The sequence below is a fragment of the Periplaneta americana genome, chromosome 16 (genome assembly GCF_040183065.1).
Source record: "Periplaneta americana isolate PAMFEO1 chromosome 16, P.americana_PAMFEO1_priV1, whole genome shotgun sequence".
In the NCBI taxonomy this organism is placed as follows: domain Eukaryota; kingdom Metazoa; phylum Arthropoda; class Insecta; order Blattodea; family Blattidae; genus Periplaneta; species Periplaneta americana.
Genome location: NC_091132.1, coordinates 7,712,466 through 7,730,551, shown reverse-complemented (window position 1 = coordinate 7,730,551; position 18,086 = coordinate 7,712,466). Strand labels below are relative to the sequence as shown.

The 18,086-nt window shown below is 34.9% G+C and overlaps 1 protein-coding gene across 2 annotated transcripts in view; it reads left to right on the top strand.

The window, feature by feature from the left end:
* The window catches only part of hob (bridge-like lipid transfer protein family member hobbit), an 82,302-nt gene that overhangs the window by 36,950 nt on the left and 27,266 nt on the right, over positions 1-18,086 (top strand). For both annotated transcript variants that reach the window (XM_069812538.1, XM_069812537.1), the window contains exons 16-25: positions 19-389; positions 1,137-1,309; positions 2,201-2,365; positions 4,306-4,506; positions 6,333-6,526; positions 8,918-9,051; positions 12,781-13,001; positions 14,552-14,694; positions 15,589-15,825; positions 16,801-16,929. In XM_069812538.1, the coding sequence (XP_069668639.1) occupies positions 19-389; positions 1,137-1,309; positions 2,201-2,365; positions 4,306-4,506; positions 6,333-6,526; positions 8,918-9,051; positions 12,781-13,001; positions 14,552-14,694; positions 15,589-15,825; positions 16,801-16,929 (1,968 nt within the window). The remainder of the gene's footprint in view (positions 1-18; positions 390-1,136; positions 1,310-2,200; positions 2,366-4,305; positions 4,507-6,332; positions 6,527-8,917; positions 9,052-12,780; positions 13,002-14,551; positions 14,695-15,588; positions 15,826-16,800; positions 16,930-18,086) is intronic.

The window sequence follows — 18,086 nt, the reverse complement described above, 5'->3', positions numbered from 1 at the left end:
TTCTTTTTATCTCACTAGGTGAAGGAATTCCTGTTTGAAATGAGTGATGATCCTTTTGAGGTGCGCCTTCGAGATAACTATGAATTGCTGGAAGATGAGTACAAAGAAAGTTTGAAGAGACAAAAAATGCTGGATGTGAAAGTAGCTGAACTTTGTAAGGCACATCTTCTTCTACCAGCTGGCAAAGTGGAAGAACTGTATGCAAGTCTGAGCAAACGGAACACTGAGATTTATGTGCAAAGGTCGAAGCAGATGTGTCGAGCTGCTCCTGCCAGAACCAGGCTGTTTGCGTGGCTCATGAACGACGTGGAGATTCTCTCCCTGGCTGATCCATCCATTCACGGTGCTGAGAATGCAGTCAGGATCATGACAGAAATAGATCCGGACAGGTTAGGTTGCCTCCTTCTAAACATTCATTGTGTTTAATGTTTCTATTTGAGAACAGAAAGCTGCACAATTTGAAGAGTTTCTTTAGGCTGGTATTATACTATCAAAGTTCTTTTGACAAAGAATATGGTAAAATATTTATCAAAGATCTATAATAAAAAGTAGGATTTGAAGTTATTTAAAATATTTGATCAAAGATAACCTAAAATTAAGGACGAAAATCGTTGGCTTCCATTTATAGTAAAATAAAACAAAATCATTTTTTGGTCACATATTTGCATAAATGAATGAAGAACATGCTTCTTTAGCTACAATTAGTTAAAATTATTATTATATGCATATTGCTGAAAATGAAATAGAAGAGGCAACGCCTGTGGCTTATACCATAGATTGCAAGACATGATAAGAAAAGTATCCATCAAAACTTACTAAAAGAGCTACCAGTACAATGAAGTTGAGCTTGAAAAGTTACATAAATTATTTAATGAAGTTTTTCCTAAAGTAAATGCTAAATTTTATGGTTTCTATTACTATAGTTCCGTCCAGGTTTATCTGACAATTTACCATGTAGAATGGTAAAGAAATATTAATGTAGAATTTGTGAAATGTCTGAGGAAATAGTACAGTGCCCAATGAAACATGTCTTGTTATTGCCTTCATTCAAATTCTGAGAGGAAAACTAGCCTATTACTAACCATCCTTTTAATTTCGAAAGCTGTCCATACAGTATGTACATATATTTGTTACAGTCCGTGGCCAGAGGAAGGCTTGGAGTTCACAACCCTGTGGTGCCGGTCCATATGTGCCAGTTGCAAGGAGTGGAAATTCCAACTGAGAGATTTCCCACAACCATTGTTGGACATCAAGGATTTGCATATTTGGGGAAGACTGGTTGGAGCCGAGCAAGAGGCCACAAGAAGAGGTACAGTGTATAAGATAAACGTATTAGAAAAGTATGTAAATGTTGTTCATCTGACCCAGTTTGTGCCTTGCCTCCCACTTAGATTTTTTGACAGTTGAAGTTTTTTTGTAAGCGGTACACCTCAGCAGGTGATTCCTGTCTAGTTTTGTGTCTTGTATTCTGCATAGTGTGCGTTCTTCTGTTTCTAAGATTCTTATTTTGCACGGATGAGTGGGTAGATAATCATGACTTGAGTTTAATTTAAACATAGCAATGGCTTCTCTTCTTTGGTTTTGTACAGTTTTCCAAGATAGTGACGTCCAAGATATGCTTAAAATTTAGGAATTTATCATATACAGTAAAAATAAATTATAATTTAAAAAAATCTAATCTACAAAACATACAAAAACAAAAAAGTCTTTTTAATATTATCAAAATCACGAAACAAAAAAAAAAGTATTTATGTAATTTTCGATTATACTGAAAGTCTTAACTATAAAGATTTAATCTGTATTATAAATTCTAGCTTCACCGACAAGTGCACTCAATGCACTTGCCAGCTGCGTCAGCACTATTACTCAAGGCAAGAGTTACTCAATTTATCGATAATCATTTATTAAAGCTTTAATTTCGCAACCTTACAATTAGTAAGAAAAAGATAATATTTTGTATTTGTCTGTCTACTGGGAGACCTAACAGTGTGCGAAATTTAAAGGGAAGTTTCGATATTACCTCATTAATAGTGTATTCTCTTGAGAGTTGTGTTAGCATCCAGTTTACATTTTCATGTAATAGTGTAGAGAATTCAGCAAGCTTGTAAAGTTAACTTGTCAGATAAATGTGATTTATTTTTATTATGACAAATTTGTTGTTTTTCCTTAAATTTCTAACATTCAAAATGCGTTCTTATAGCAAAACGTGGCGTTGTGATTGAATTGGGTGAGCCTTGGGGAGATGTCACTGTGGAGAGAAGTATGACTTCCTTGAAGTTCTACCACGACTTCAACTGTGATGTGGAGCACTACATTTACGCCTTTGGGCCGTGCTGGGAGCCTGTCATTGCTCAGTGCAACCTTAGTAAGTTGCATATCAGTTAAAATTAAGTCAAGATTTTTATGTCCAGTACACTAACACATGTTCTCCAGTTTTGTGTGAGATTAATTAAACGTCAGATCTAAATCATTCATACATAAGAACTTATAATGATGATCCTCTTTTTAGATTTTCAAACACTACACTCAAATTCTTATATTGTTCAGTAAATCAAAGACTTTGACCTGTAACACAAGCTATTCAAGCAATAGTTGCTGTTTCTAGTGGCTTCTGAGACCATTGACCCAAGTCATTTTCCCCCTAACTTCCCAGTAAAGAGCTTCTAAGTTTCCAGTCTTCTGTTTATTTATTTGGCCAATAGTAATTATGAGAATAATTAAGTGGTTTCATCAATATATAATAAAATCAAGAACTTCCGTCAAAAGTAGATTTTTCAGGGGAAAGTGTGATAAAATATCATAATACACATTCAAAAACGTAAACTTAAATAAAACTATGAATGCCCACACATTCAGTATCAAAATTAAAGCTAAATTAGAAGCAGAAATACTCCATAAATATAATGGAGGCCCACGTTCTTGGATCTTGCCCGCATGGTGAGACATTACACAATGCTAGGCATCACAAAATCAGGCTCTTCGCGACAAGAGATATCCCACCTATGAAGAAATCCATGGTGTATCAGAAACAGGAAGCTGTCAGCGGGTTGATATATTAACCTTTAACAACACAACAGGCTTTATAATAGATCCTACTATCTGCTTCGAATTGAATACGACTCAACTGGAAGATATCAACAATGAAAAGAATCAAATTTGTGGTCCAACTTTTCCTTATTATTTACATGTGTATAAGTTACAAATTATTGGGTTATTAGTGGGTGCTAGAGGCACGATTACAAAAAATTTATTAATTTCTTCAAAGAGTTCAATCTTGAATCCTCTTTGGCCAAGACTGTTTCTTTGATAGCTCTAAAATATTCAATCTATCTTCTGAGAAATCACATATATAAAGTAAATTAATAACACAATAATAATAATAATAATAATAATAATAATAATAATAATAATAATAATAATAATAATAATAATAATAATAATTCTCACGAAAACATTTTCATAAAATTGTATGCATTTACTACTACTTGTATATTTGGTATACTTTGTCCTTCAGGGCAACCCCTATTTTAGAGGAAGTTCATTTACATATATACAGGAATCACAAGGCACAACTGGGTAGAAATAAATAAACTTTTGAAGAGATATAGCCGAAAACTCAGAAACGTAGCCGTAGCTATTTCCAGGCTGAATACAGGACATGACTGCCCTGCATCACTTCTTTGCAAGATTGGAATTTACAACACAGAAGAATGTCTACTGTGCAACATATCAGGATGATCAATGAATAAAGAACATCTGCTTCAGTGCACTGAACTGAAAAAATATGCGTAACAGTGCAGAAATTTGAGTGCTCTTTACTGGGAGGCAAGAAGAAAAATGGGTTAAAAACGAGCATTGGAAAACAACAACAACAACTTTGCAATGATGCTTCCCGGCTCCACTCCGAACACTCTAAACTGTCAATCACTTTCTTATTTTAAAGGAAGTTTTGTCAGTAATTTTCAATAAATTACAAACTTGGTTTTATTCTTAATTCTTAAACATTTCCCAAGTTCGGTTTATGGTTCAGAAATGACTAACTGGCAGTTCCTTATATACAGGATCTATTTTATATGTAATTGTAAATTTTCATGGTCATATTTTTTAATGTTTCCTACTTCATTGCCATGTACCAGCAGCTTCTTGCTAATGTTCTGTAGATTTTGAGTTGCATCTCTTTTTGTACTAAAGAAGATTGGTGCCTACTTAGCATTTGTTAGCCAGCTAGTTCACTCGTCAGTCTTTTTTTTATTCAAAGGAATGATTTATATTAATTGTTGATTGTATAATTCAAACCTTTTCCAGGTTTTGAGAAGATACTGACGCCTTCTCGAGATCCGAGTCCACCACTGCCTTTCTGGGATAAAATGAGGCTTCTCTTTCACGGACGCCTCACCATGTGTATCCGCCAGATGACAGTACTTCTGCATGCTTCCCTTGATCCTTACAACACAACTGAAGAGATGGAACTTACATGGAGCGAGGTTGCCATGGACTGGACAAATGGTGAGATATAGAGAAAACATTTCGTTCTTTATTTCTTTGTTTATACATTACGTTAGGGACCTATATTTTTCGCATTAGGATGCAAGGATAGTGAAGTGCATTCCATAACCTCTCCTATCCAAAACCCAACCTCAACCTGCTCGTGGTGCAATCTGCTTTTACAAATGAGGCTCTTGAGACCGATATAACCACACCATCAGAAATAGAGGAAATGCTATTTCATCTCTTTTGCTGGCCTGCCACAGCGTAGAAATGTTCCACAAGTGGTGCTTGTGAGAAAGGTCGGTGGACTCTAAAACTCCTCCCGGCCAGGTCCGATGGACCCATTAACCAACGACAGGTGTGGCCCTCCAGTCATACTGGGGGTTTACGTGAGTGGGTGATGTAACCACCATTACAAACAAAAAATTGGTGCCCACTTAAAAAACGGGTAAACTTATGCTAATTAACACCTGTGAAGTTCTACCTGATGGATCCACCACAGAGAAATATTGGAGAGCAAGAACGCTAATGGCTTCGTTGCCAAAGCCCAGCATTAGATAGCAACAACAACAACATATTTTTCGCATTTGCAATAAAACGAATTTTTACATGAATTGTGTACTTTAAATGCGAAAAATACAAATTTCGTGGGTTTATAAAAAATAACACGATTTTCGTACATTTTTACAAAGTTATGAAACGAAAATGTCATTTTTAGCAAGAGTATAAATTTTTCAAGAAATGAGTCTAAGAAATACGTGCTTATTTTGGACTTGGTTGTAATACGAACAATTCATAACAACTCATACAGTTCTCTTAAGTTCCATTTAATTTATATTATTGAAAGTAAAATTAGTAATCATAATCCACTTCATGGGTTTGGCATATTGTAAACTTCAAGGAAATTAATTCTTCCTTCTTGAGAAGATCCCTGTAGTCTGTTGAATGCGGAGTAATTAGTAGTATATAGATGCTTTCCTAAAGTTCCCATCCCCTATTCTCGACCAACTTCTTTTGAAAGAAAATACCAACCATTTTAACAGAAATCTCCAGTATTGAGGTTTTAGAGTGTATTACTGTTAACACGCTGATTGTCAGCTAACCATGACATATTCAGAACTGAACATATAAAAGAAAATGTATTTAAAAGATATTATGTATGCATGGATAGGAAGGATTATCTTCAATGCTCTACCATTATCCTAAATTGATAAAATGTGCAGCTTATATCTTCTGGTTTGGAAATGTTTTGTGAATGGAAAATGTCCAAATTTCTTCTGTCTTCGTTCTGTTGCACTAAATCAAGGCTTTGGCCAAAGTTTTGCTTGTAATTTTAATCAAAGATTTTCCTGACTTACACCAGGAAAGATTTTCCAGCTTTCCCTCCCTCCATCTGTTTATTGACAGACATTTACCCTATGAGGGGAGTCTAGTTCATATTTTTTGCCAGTGTGTCTGTTTATTCATTGTCATTGATCTCATGTCCTGGCACTCATGACAATCGTACTTAGTTTTGAGATGAATTATATTTAAGAACTTGAAGACATCCCATGCCAGTTTTGATTTTGATATCTTCATTTGGTTGCAATTAAGGACTATGAGTGTATGTTGGCTGTCAGTGGATTACTTCTTAGCATATCTTCTCTGACAGAAGAGTATAATAACAATTTCCTAACTGAGTGAAAATTCACTTTTTGGCTTGGTGATTTTGTGAATTTAGAAGTCAGAGCAATAAATTTTAACACTGGCAAGCCTCTGAAAATGAACAAGTAAGCTGGGATGTCTACAAGTTCTGATTAATACAGCCCTTTGCGCAGTTGAGTCATTATAGATTTTTTTTTCAGCTAAAGTTGTATTCAAAGGAGAACTGAACGTTTATGTAAGAACGGCCTCAAAGTATGATGACTGTCGTCTTCTACATCTGCCCAATCTAAAGCTTACAATTAAACTGAATTGGGTGTGTCTTGGTGATCCAAATGATCATCACAGCGTAATGCCATGTGCTCCAGACAAGTTGCCAGAGTATTCCAGTAATCAGGTATTCATTTAATTTTTTTCTGAGAATTTTTATATTGCATGTATGTCTATTAATTTATCATAAACTCTATGCAAGCTTTTTGTAAAGATATAAAATTGGAATCTATTTTCAGTAAAGTAGTATTAAAACACATAGATAAAATCGATTAAAAATCAATTATAAATGGTAAACATGTTTCGGGATACTGCCTTCCCATCATCAGTAACTGTGTTGAGGCCAATATGCTGTTATACTCTATTTTATTTCAAGGAGTGCAGTTCGGTGGCTCCTTTGAACACCCACTTACAGATTTATGACTTCCTACACAAACAACTCTGACAATTCCATCCTGTCCCCTCGTCCCAACATTGCATAGTTGCCACAATCCTGGTGACCTTCGAAATTATGCAGTGAAACTGACGAGATTCTTGGAATTCGGAAAAGATGCGACAACTCTGCCTCCACGTGGATTTGACGGCAGCCTGTCATTTCTTCTGAACGAAGGTTGTGATTGGTTACTGACAGGAGAAGACAATATTTCCGTCACAGTAAGGAAGACATTTATTTATGACAACCAATTAGTAGGGGGCAGTAGAAGGTCTGTCGGCAAAGTCCTTTCTATGAAACTGCACTCCATGAAATAAAATAAGGTATGCATATGCTTGTGCATCTTGCTGAGTCTGATGATGTTAAGACAGTATCCCGAAAACATATTTACCAATTTATAATGCTTTTTAATCGATTTTATCTGTGTATTTTTAATACTATTTTATTGAAAATAGATTCCAATTTTATATCTTACGAATGAATGAAAGCACTGATATAATATATTGAGCAATAAGCTATAATAATATCAATTATTATTATACTCTTTATAAAGCTTTCTATCGGACTTTTTCTTCCTCCTACTTTCTGGGCCTATGTTCTGCTGACACCTGTGCATGTACTGCAGTCATTTTGCTTATTATGCTAGCTCTTGAATTACTCAGACACACCACACCAATATCCCTGCACTATCAACAGAAAGATGCAGAAATGGGCCATGGACCTCTTCCCTTCCCCCACACTTTCTCTTCTACTATTACAAAGAACTTGCTAATTTCTTAGATAACAACCCTGTAATATGAAAATAGGGGAAAATAAATATATTGTAAGATCACAGGGCTAACGGCTTCGAAGCTGGGTACCTGGTTCTAATGAAGTGCACAGGTAGCAATTTAAAACATGGAGGCATGAGATAGTTACTGCCTGCCATAAAAATTCACTTCAATTAAATCCCCAAGGTAAAAAAAGTTGCAGGTACATCATTGGGTATTTGCTCTAGTATACTCGTATGTTGAACTGAAGTCCTTCCCACATAGCCTTAAGTCCATGTTTCCATCAGGATCACCCATATAAGTTGTGGTCCTCAACCACAAATTTGTCAGTGCCCTCCTTCTTCTCCAGTACTGTAATGAATGTTGAAATTCTGTCATTTAAATACACACTGAGCCAACAAGCTAAGGAAATTGTAATACAATGTTTGGCAACTTCTTTGCTGTTGAAATATTACTGGAGCAATAGAAGTAAAAAGGCCTGACTTTATAGACCTAAACATATTTAACAATTGGTAAAAAAAATGGGATGTAATGTTAAAAGTAAATGCAAGCATAGGTTAGTGAAAATATTAAGAATATATTTAAAAAGAATTAATATGCAAATATAACTAAATCAATGCAGTATAGCCTAATTAATTGTTGTACAGTAGTATCCTAACTGAAATATCGCATTTATAGAAGCTCTCAAGAAGTTGGCTACTTTAATCAGAATCTATTTCACCACTGCCACTGGTCGTGAATAAATACATACATACAATAATATGTGATTTAACAGAATTCTTCTTTTCTGTAAGAAAAGTTTTGTTAATATTTTGTGTCTTTCTCTCCCTAAAATATATTTAAAAATCGGACCAGGGCCCCTGGAGCCCGGATTCCCCACTCAAATTGTGTCCATCTCCTTCTATGGGTGGTCCTGTTTTCATTACTGACCCATAAATAGCTCTGGTAGAAACTAATGTTCTGATCTGATAGCTACTAATTAATAGTAGTTATTCAGAGTTTTGTACACAATTCTTTAAAAGTAACTTCGTATGTCCTCGCAGATGTATTTTCCAAGCCAATTAGAAGAAAATTAAATTACAAAATGTTTCACTAGTATGCATTTCCCACATTTTTTCTGTGCTCATCTTCTCCTTACTACTGTCATTGTTATTGTTTTTATTTAAAATACTGAACCTCCATTACAGACATAACAATTTTAAAATTTGTATATTCTGAATCTGGCATCATTTCCATACATACTTTATATTCTAGCATTTGATATTCATGTCTAAATTCTGGTGCTTATCTTTTAGTGCAATACACTTCATTTCAGGAACACGATTCTTTTAGAGCATTTCGGTCCCAGAATTTGAATATCAGCATTGCTTTGGAGACTAAACCAGTCAGCAATCGAAGTCCTGCAGAGTTTGATTGCCCCGTAGCTTTGCTGTATGGCAGCACATTGAGGTAAGATGCATCCATTTTAGTAAAGTAAAGTAAAGTATGTTCTACCCCTGTTGATGCGTATTCAAATGAAAGAGATGTCGAAGGGCCATTGGTGTGCACTAGGGTTCGAATCCTAGTTGGATCAATTAATTGGTGAAGGTTTTTTCTCCGAACTGTAAAGCGAATATCAGGTTATCATGTGACGAATCCTCAGACACATTTTGCGAAACACTATTTCACTGTCACCTCAATGCATATGCAGTCTCTGTGACAGACTCTGTGATCGATACCACTTCAGCCAGAGCTTGCAGAGAACAAAATCATTGATGGAATATAGCAAAGAACAAATAGTGCAGAATCTGTGCTCCTTGGAACTATACATGCACATTTGTGCGCTATCTACTTATTATTATTTCATTATCACGAATTCCATTGACTCAAAATAATCTTATAGTTGATACAGCATCATTCTGTAACCTATTTTAAAAATGTCTAATGGAATATATTTGAGGAAAAAAATTGAAAATAGTATTACTATGGTCATTAACCTTTATTTTATTAAAAAAAAAAAGTAACACAACTGTTAAACTTTCTCCAGACTGATAGAATATAAATCTTTTTTTATTCCCACATAATTGATATCTGTAAAATTCGCGGAATATGATAACACGAATTGTTCACATTTTTCAATTTTTTACACCATTTCTTTATGCTTCTTCTCATAACCCCCCAAAAACATATTTTTGAATTGCAATATAACGTGAATTCGTATAATAACATGAAAGAAACACAATTAAAGTTTTTAAACGAATTCCAACAATACTTGTTTTATTCTCGAAACTGTAACAATAATGCATTTTTTAAGTATTTTGTTTTATAATTTTAATTTTTTTTTTTCAAGACACATTTCGTTCTGCCATTTTGTCAAAAATAAATGCAGCTGTAAGCCATGAATTAAAATCTATATAAATTGTAAAAGTGAAAATTGATGCTGAAAATGCTGCACATACCATTCTAATCATGTTTAATATCATAAGCCAGGTTTATAAAACTTGTATGTATATATAGTATTTTAAAACAACGCGAAAAAACAGTGAAATACTGAAATTTCAAAACGAATTTTCCTTAAAAATAATATGATTTTGATGGGACTCTACTTTCTGTGAAGCCTGCAGAAACTGCAGTATTGTGATATGTTAAAGAGAAGTTAACGTGTAGAAAACACACACAGAACGAACATTCTAATAAAATGTAAGAATGAAATTGGAAACATTTTAAAGATAATCTCAGTCTACAAACCACAAATATAAAAAAAGGACGTAAATGTTGGAAAGAGGCTGTGATAGACCAATTGGAGTCGTAGTGGTGGTGATTTGAGACACATCTCTGACTCAATTAATTGACGTATTTCCTATAAGCAGAATGGTATTTGATACTAGAATATTTATGACATTTCTGGCTATAAAGTAAATTTAATTGGAATCGAAATTGATTGTTGATCTTAAGCTATGAAGAAGAAAGAGAAGAAGAAGAAAGTGGCATTGTCATTTAAAATTTCCTTGCTAATGTTAGAGTACAATTTAATAAGGTACAGAGAAAAAACAATCGAAGTCACAATTCTCATAAGGATGATATCATCACAGTTTAGTATATACAGTTGCGAAGCTCAATACTTACTAAATATGCAAACATAGACAGTTGAAATATGCATTCATAGATAGTTGCTAGCCACCAGGATCGCTACTATCGCCTCGTCACAGAGACTTTCCCTAGCAAACGATGAAATGTATTGTACTTTTGATATCGTGTTCTTTTGAAAAATTAACACCTTCCTTCCACTAGTGAAATACGAAATACATAAGGTTTATATATTATTTTCATAAAGTATATATTATATTTTATAAACTCACCTTCCTGGATCTTTCGGAAGGATAACTCTGACCTTTTTTTCTTAGAATTTACAATGCAACAAACGTCTCCTTGTCCCATATTATTACTCAAATTATTGTATTTTAGCCATTTACAGTTATTACAACCCATAACAAACATTTCACAGTTTACACAACTTTTCACAATAAAGCGAAATACGGCACAGTCAATGCTTTTTCGATCTAGACCAGGCCGTAATATATGTTCGGGTTTTCTATTTCAGGGTATGGAGCTCAGTGAATTATTATATTATAACTTTATTGCGTATCATAGCTAAGTTTTATTTAGTGTAATGTGTCCACAAGTTCCCTTTACTTCTTGTTGCAGAAATAATTACAAAACTGTGTTATTTTAATGTGAAGAGAATTTTACATGTTAACATAATCTTTCCGCATCAACATTTTATGTTTAGAATGGAAGCTATTTTGAGGTTTAATAAAAATGAATTTATATTGTGATTTTGATATAGCACATCTACCTTCCTTGATAAAGACAGAAAATTTATCATACCACTCTTATGAAATTAGTGTAAGTAGGATTGTTACTTTGTCTCTTAGGTAGTAGATAAATACAATAATTCAATACTCAATTGTAGTATTAAAATACAGACAAATTGAATGTGCGGAGTATCATACATGACATTCTGCTTAATTATAATGTATAATTGCGAATTTAGGAATATAAGATATAGTAAACATAACCTATAATATTTCCATATGAATGGCAGGGCACAGGAGACCACTAAAATTAGACAGAAAGGAGCAACTGGGACAGTAAACATAACCCATAATTTCAACATATCTAAACATTCGTGCGGTGAAAACTATTGAATCGTGCATAAATGAATGTACAAGAATTTCGCAATATTTAATCGAAATAAAGGCAGGTAGATCTATTACACATACGAACAACGTAATTTTCACACCTAAAATAATATTACACCTTAACTCGCAAGGAATTATGTCTGAAGTGTCTCCTAATCATTGTTTTAAATTTTATTAATGGAATTACACTACATTTTAGAGAAATATATGTTACTGTTTATGCATTCCAATTAATTTATATGGTTGAAACGCCGCCCTTCGTGATCGGGTTAAGCGAGTCACATACGGCCTGTATTAGATCACGATGGCAGTGACACAGTCTATTGTTCCTAGTACACACAGCGCTCCAAGCGGCTAGCAACTATCGCGAGCTTTGCAAAAAATCACCCCAAGCTTCGTGACTGTATATACTAGACTGTGATATCATCTAATTCAATATATGACTGCAAAATTTATGTGTTTTTGTTATAAAACTGGTAAAGGAGAAGTATGAAGTATCACCATGGATACATTCATCCTTTCTTACTTTTTCATTAAAAACTGCAATAAATTTTGCAGTGATATACTGAATTAGATAATGACATCACCTTTAAGAGAAATGTGACTTTGATCGTTTTTTCTCTGTGCCCTTCAATTGTATGTTATTACTGCATTTATGTAATTTGAAATGATTATTGAATAACGAAGTACTGTAGTTGATAAACCATGTGCATTAACTTCTCTGATTTGTTATTGATAGCTCAGGTTTATCTATAACACGAAAAAAGCTTTTTTTATATTTGTATTTGCTTGAACTACAATGATGGCGGGATATCATTTTGCCTGAAGTTGGCATTCTGTCTAAGCCGAATATATCTGATGCCCGACCTGAAGTGCTCTCTCACCATCACGACATTCATTGCGCTGCTGGGCGCTTATTATTATAGCATGGAGGAAAACAATGACCACATAATTGCACACATTCAGTGTAGTTAACCCTGATTATATGTTCTTCCAGATGGTTCGAGAACTTAAAACTGATTCTGTCAGGTGTGACTCGACCAACCAGGCGTGGTGCAGTATTTAATAACTTTCGGCCACGTAAAATTCAATTGAGTCGCCATTATCGTAAAGTGCATCTTCTGTTGGGATTGCACAAGTTCCAAGTGTACTACTGGATGTCTTTTGCCATGCAGCGAGGTTTTGAACTTCTCGGTGGCCGAATATCATCATGCTCAGGTAAGTGCAGATAGGGTTGTTACACATCTCAGAAGACTGGGAATTCATTCTGATTTTCTTCATTAAGTTTATTGAAGCCATAACTTCAGATAATTGTATACGACATTAAATTTTTCTTTTTCTTTTGCTAATGCTTCTGTACTGTTCTGTTCTGTTCCACAAAAGTATTATTATTAGTAATGTGTATAAATAGCCCTGCTTTTAATATTATTGTTGATATTTTATGGAATGTGGTGAAACTATCGACATTTGCAATGCACATTGTAGCTTCACTTATTGTCATTTTTACTAGCCATCATCTGCTATTATTACCATTAAATTCGACGTCTTCAAAATTCTACTAATCGTCGTTTTTGCCAATACATTTCACCTGGCTGTCAATCTCTAGCATCCAGTCACTTGCCCAAGTGTTTCAGCTGGTTGACTAGTTGCTCCGCCAGTTAGTTGGTTGGAAGGTCAAGAATGCATGTAAAGAATGGAACCATATATTTCCAACAATCCGGCCATTAAAAGAAGAAGAAAAAGAAGAAGGTTTTGTTCGTGCAGTGAATAGTCGTTATAACATAGGTTTGAATGATTCGATTACTGTAGGTGTGAATGATTTGATTGCTGTTGCTGTAACCACTGCAGTTTTGTGGAATGAATCAACAGCAATAATTGAAGCTTCACTATACAGAATGGAAGTGAAACAATCTTACAGATTTTCAGAGTGAATAACTCATGTTGTATGCAACAAAAAAGTGTAATACCATATTGGTGGGAAGTTCATAGTTGTCTCAGAAATAAATCTCTTTTCCCAAAGTTTAACACCCTCTTATTCGGTAACTATTGCAAGTGGGATCATGATTTTTTTTTCCTTTTTTATAGAAGATGTAATAAAGAATTATTTATCACTCTGGCGTATTTCAATAATGTATACGGTTTTCATGTAAATTCAATTTAAAAAGTACTAATTTGAAGCTACTGAAGGTTGCGATCAGGTTGCAACATTGTAGCCAGAGAGGGAGGTGGGGGGGGGGAAGTTCACCTTGGTGGATAGATCTGAGTTCGTTGACCTCTTGTATCTCTGTTATGAGAATAAAGAGGAGTATGTTAGCGGTGATGTTGCCAGATTGCTGAAATTTCCAACTTAATTTTCTAATTAGCTGTGCACTTAGGTTTTCTATTCATTTAAATGTACCCTATCATCCATTTCAATCTGCAGGATTATTTCACTTCCACCCTGTATATTATTTTATGAAACATAGGTAAATGTACAACTGTATATACTTCACAAGAACATTTATTAGTAGCTTGTTAAATTAGACTCCAGTTTTTAAAATGAATATTTGTCCTTCCAACCAACTGGCAAAGCAACTGGTTAACCAGCTGAAGAACTGACTGGCTGATAAACTGATAACCAAATGAAGCCAGCTTACGAATCCCTGCCTATCAATCAATCAACCAACTAAACCATGAGACATTCAGTGAATTACTTAAACAAGCAGCCAAACAATCATAAGTTCTGTCGTAAATAATATACATTTTCTTTTGTATACTTTATGTTTTAGAACACATATTGACTTTAGTACCAGTTGATGATGGATTGAAACACCGTCCTCGAGCCGAATGGTCAATCATGTACATGAACTGTGAGCTAAACGATGCAGAGATTTGGCTCAAAAGTGCCTTGCAAGAGGAGCCAGGGAAGGAGGTATGGCTTCATATAGAAATTTAATAACGATCTTAGAAATATATCATTCATTCATTCATTCATTCATTCATAGTGTTCTATCCAAGGTCACTGCAAACTCAGTCTTTCCTATTTTCTGCTTTTCTCTTTGTCTCCGCATATGATCCATATACCTTAATGTCGTCTATCATCTGAAATCTTCTTCTGCCCCGAACTCTTCTCCTGTTCACCATTTCTTCCAGTGCATCAATCAGGCAGTTTCTTCTCAACCAGTGACCCAGCCAATTTCTTTTCCTCTTCCTGATCAGTTTCAGCATCATTCTTTCTTCACCCACTCTTTCCAACACAGCTTCATTTCTTATTCTGCCTGTCCACTTCACACGCTCCATTCTTCTCCATATCCATATTTCAAATGCTTCTATTTGCTTCTCTTCACTTCGTCGTAATGTCCATGTTTGTGCCACATACAATGCTACACTCCACACCAAGCACAATCACTGTATATAAAGTATAAATGAAATTATTACCTTATAACTTACAGATAACGCATATCAGACACCACTCCATCTCATATTACCAGCTTGCATTAGTCATCACAAGGAGAGCTGAATACTACAGTGTTGCTACTAATTTTCGAATTACTTATATAACCCATATGACAAATATTTTCATGACTATTGTGCGGAAAACCTCGAGGCATGAAGTTCACCTTACGCTTCTGTTTCCATGGTACCATGAGTGATGTCAGAATAGACCTTTCATGTCAAAATGTTACAATTTTTCTGTCTTGTACCTTGAACATTGACGTTTCACGTCAAAGCAACAAGAATCCGTGAATTAAAAGGAAGTAGTGGACAATTAAAAAGTGTACATCTTGATATATATATGTACAATTGACGCTGTTGTTTTCTCCAGCATGTGTCACTAAGGCAACCTGTGGAAAAATGCTATTGCTTAAGTGTTGCCAAGGTGTCTTACGGACGTGAGACAATCTTGCCGAATCGTGGAGACCTGCTGAATACTAGCGAACGTGCAGGAAACAGTCGAGACACGCCCACCCACCGGCTTGTAGTGTATGACCTCAAAGGAGCTTGGACCAAGAGTAACAGAGATGTGGCATTTGCGCTGTTTGACACGTTCATGAAGACAAAGGTAATAACATGTCTATTAAATACACCTATTGAAACACATTATATAAGTATACAGGGTGGGACATTTTTGAGAAATGGATAGAGTATCTAAAACAAGCAAAAAATTTCATGTAAATAAACAATTTCACTTTGTTTTTTAATTACAGGTACTCTTTAGATCATACTTATTTGCTTGTTCCAAATTTATTTTTGTATCTTTGTTTACAAAGTCCATGCATATTTCTACAGGTCTTCTTGTTGGCTAAACGTCTGTTAAGAAACTTTTCGGCATACAAACACCTTGCTTCATTTGCATTGAAATTAGCACGTCCATACAGGAGGTGCATATCTGCCATTTCTTGAATAGATACATTTTGACCACAAATACAACAACAAATATATAGTACCAAATCTCAGTAGAAAGTAACAAATCTCGAATCTTCCACTATCTCTTGAAAAAGTTTCCAAGTGACAATAATGAGTAGATTTTTTTAACAAGGCCTACTGATTTGATAAATATGACCCACTAATGTAAGAACTAAACTACATGAAACGAAGTACTATCTCTAGTATGTAATGTATATTATTTTGAAACAAATTTTACAGTCCACACCTGTGGAGTAATGGTTAGTGCATCTGGCCACGAAACCAGGTTGCCCGGGTTCGATTCTCAGTTGAGGCAAGTTACTTGGTTGAGGTTTTTTCCAGAGTTTTCCCTCAACCGAGTATGAGCAAATGCTGGGTACCTTTCGGTGTTGGACCCCGGACTCATTTCACTGGCATTCAGACGCTAAATAACCTAAGATGTTGATAAAGCGTCATAAAATAACATACAAAAAAAAGTTCTACATTCTGCTTAAAAAGAAATTGTGTAGCTTATCTAATAAAACTCTTATTTATTTTTTGTTCTTAGGTTAAATGCAGTGTAAATTTAATAATAACCTATGTCTACCTCCCAAAAATGATGTAGTTATAACAAAAACAAATTTTATTGCAGCAATTGAAGAAAAATCTGTCAACCGAAGCTCTGAAAGGATTTAGGGGTGAAAGTTCTTCCACACCACTTAAATCTCGAACACGTGCACCAGAAGGACCTGTTACTCCTCCACCAAGCAATTCTATACAGGTAAGACGTGATTAAATTGAAACATGTTCAAACTGTTGTCTAAATTATGTAACCAGCCAGAGCCATACAAATTTATTAAGCATGTGGTTAAAAAATGTGCAAGACATAAGCCTTTGCATCTTTGACTTGTGCATGTGTTTGCATTTCCATAGCTACTTTATTCTTTTGGTTTCTTTCAAAATTTTCACATACTCTCTCCACAAACACACTGGACTCAGGGATACTAAACAAATAACCTACAACTTTACTAATGTTATTTACATTCTTCTGGAGAAAAAAATGAACCCTTTTCTTTATACGTCATTGCCATGAAGATTTTTTGCTGAAATGTAAATTAACTGAAGAAAGCGTCTTACGGGAAAAATAAAAACATAAGACGTAAAAATGAACTAAAAGACATACAACTTATGGGAGAAATATAAGACCTGGCAACTCTATAATGAATAAGTCATTATTTTTTAAATGAATTGTCACTATAACAAGAGTTTAAATGACTTGATCAAAGTTCCCCCCCCCCCAAAATATGCCATATACAACAATTATCATAACTTAGTAAATTTTATTTATTTCCCTTATACAATGGTACTTTAAGTAAAATGTTGAAAGTTAAGTTTCATTTCTTATTGTTGTTGTGTCTTGTTATTTTTAATTGATGTCTCATCGATATTTTTTAATTCATTGTTGTCATGATAATAATTACAAATATGTTTGTACTGTATTAGTTATTAGAAAATAAAGTAAAAAGTAAAGATAATTCGAAATTTTCTCGGGCTTCCAGCCAGGTCATAAGTTGGTGATCCACCGACGTTTTGAGGATGTTCATCTTCCTCATCTTCAGGGTTAAATGACCCAACTAAGCGCGGCATGGTCACCGGCTATTAAATTTCTCACCGCCCGGACGACGGGCCGTCATCAGCAGAGAACTCGTCTGCCAAGCCCACCGTGAGACCCAAGGTCATTCAGCCGGAAAGCACAAAGCAAGATGACACTTCGGCAACGTTCTCGCCACAGTCCGCACTAATAACAGCCAATCGGCGCACAGCTCCTCGGCTGACTCCCTCTGGCACTATAAATTAAGGAGCTAGGTACCCTCAGATATCATTTAACCCTGAAGATGAGGAAGATGAACATCCTCGAAACGTCGGTGGATCACCAAC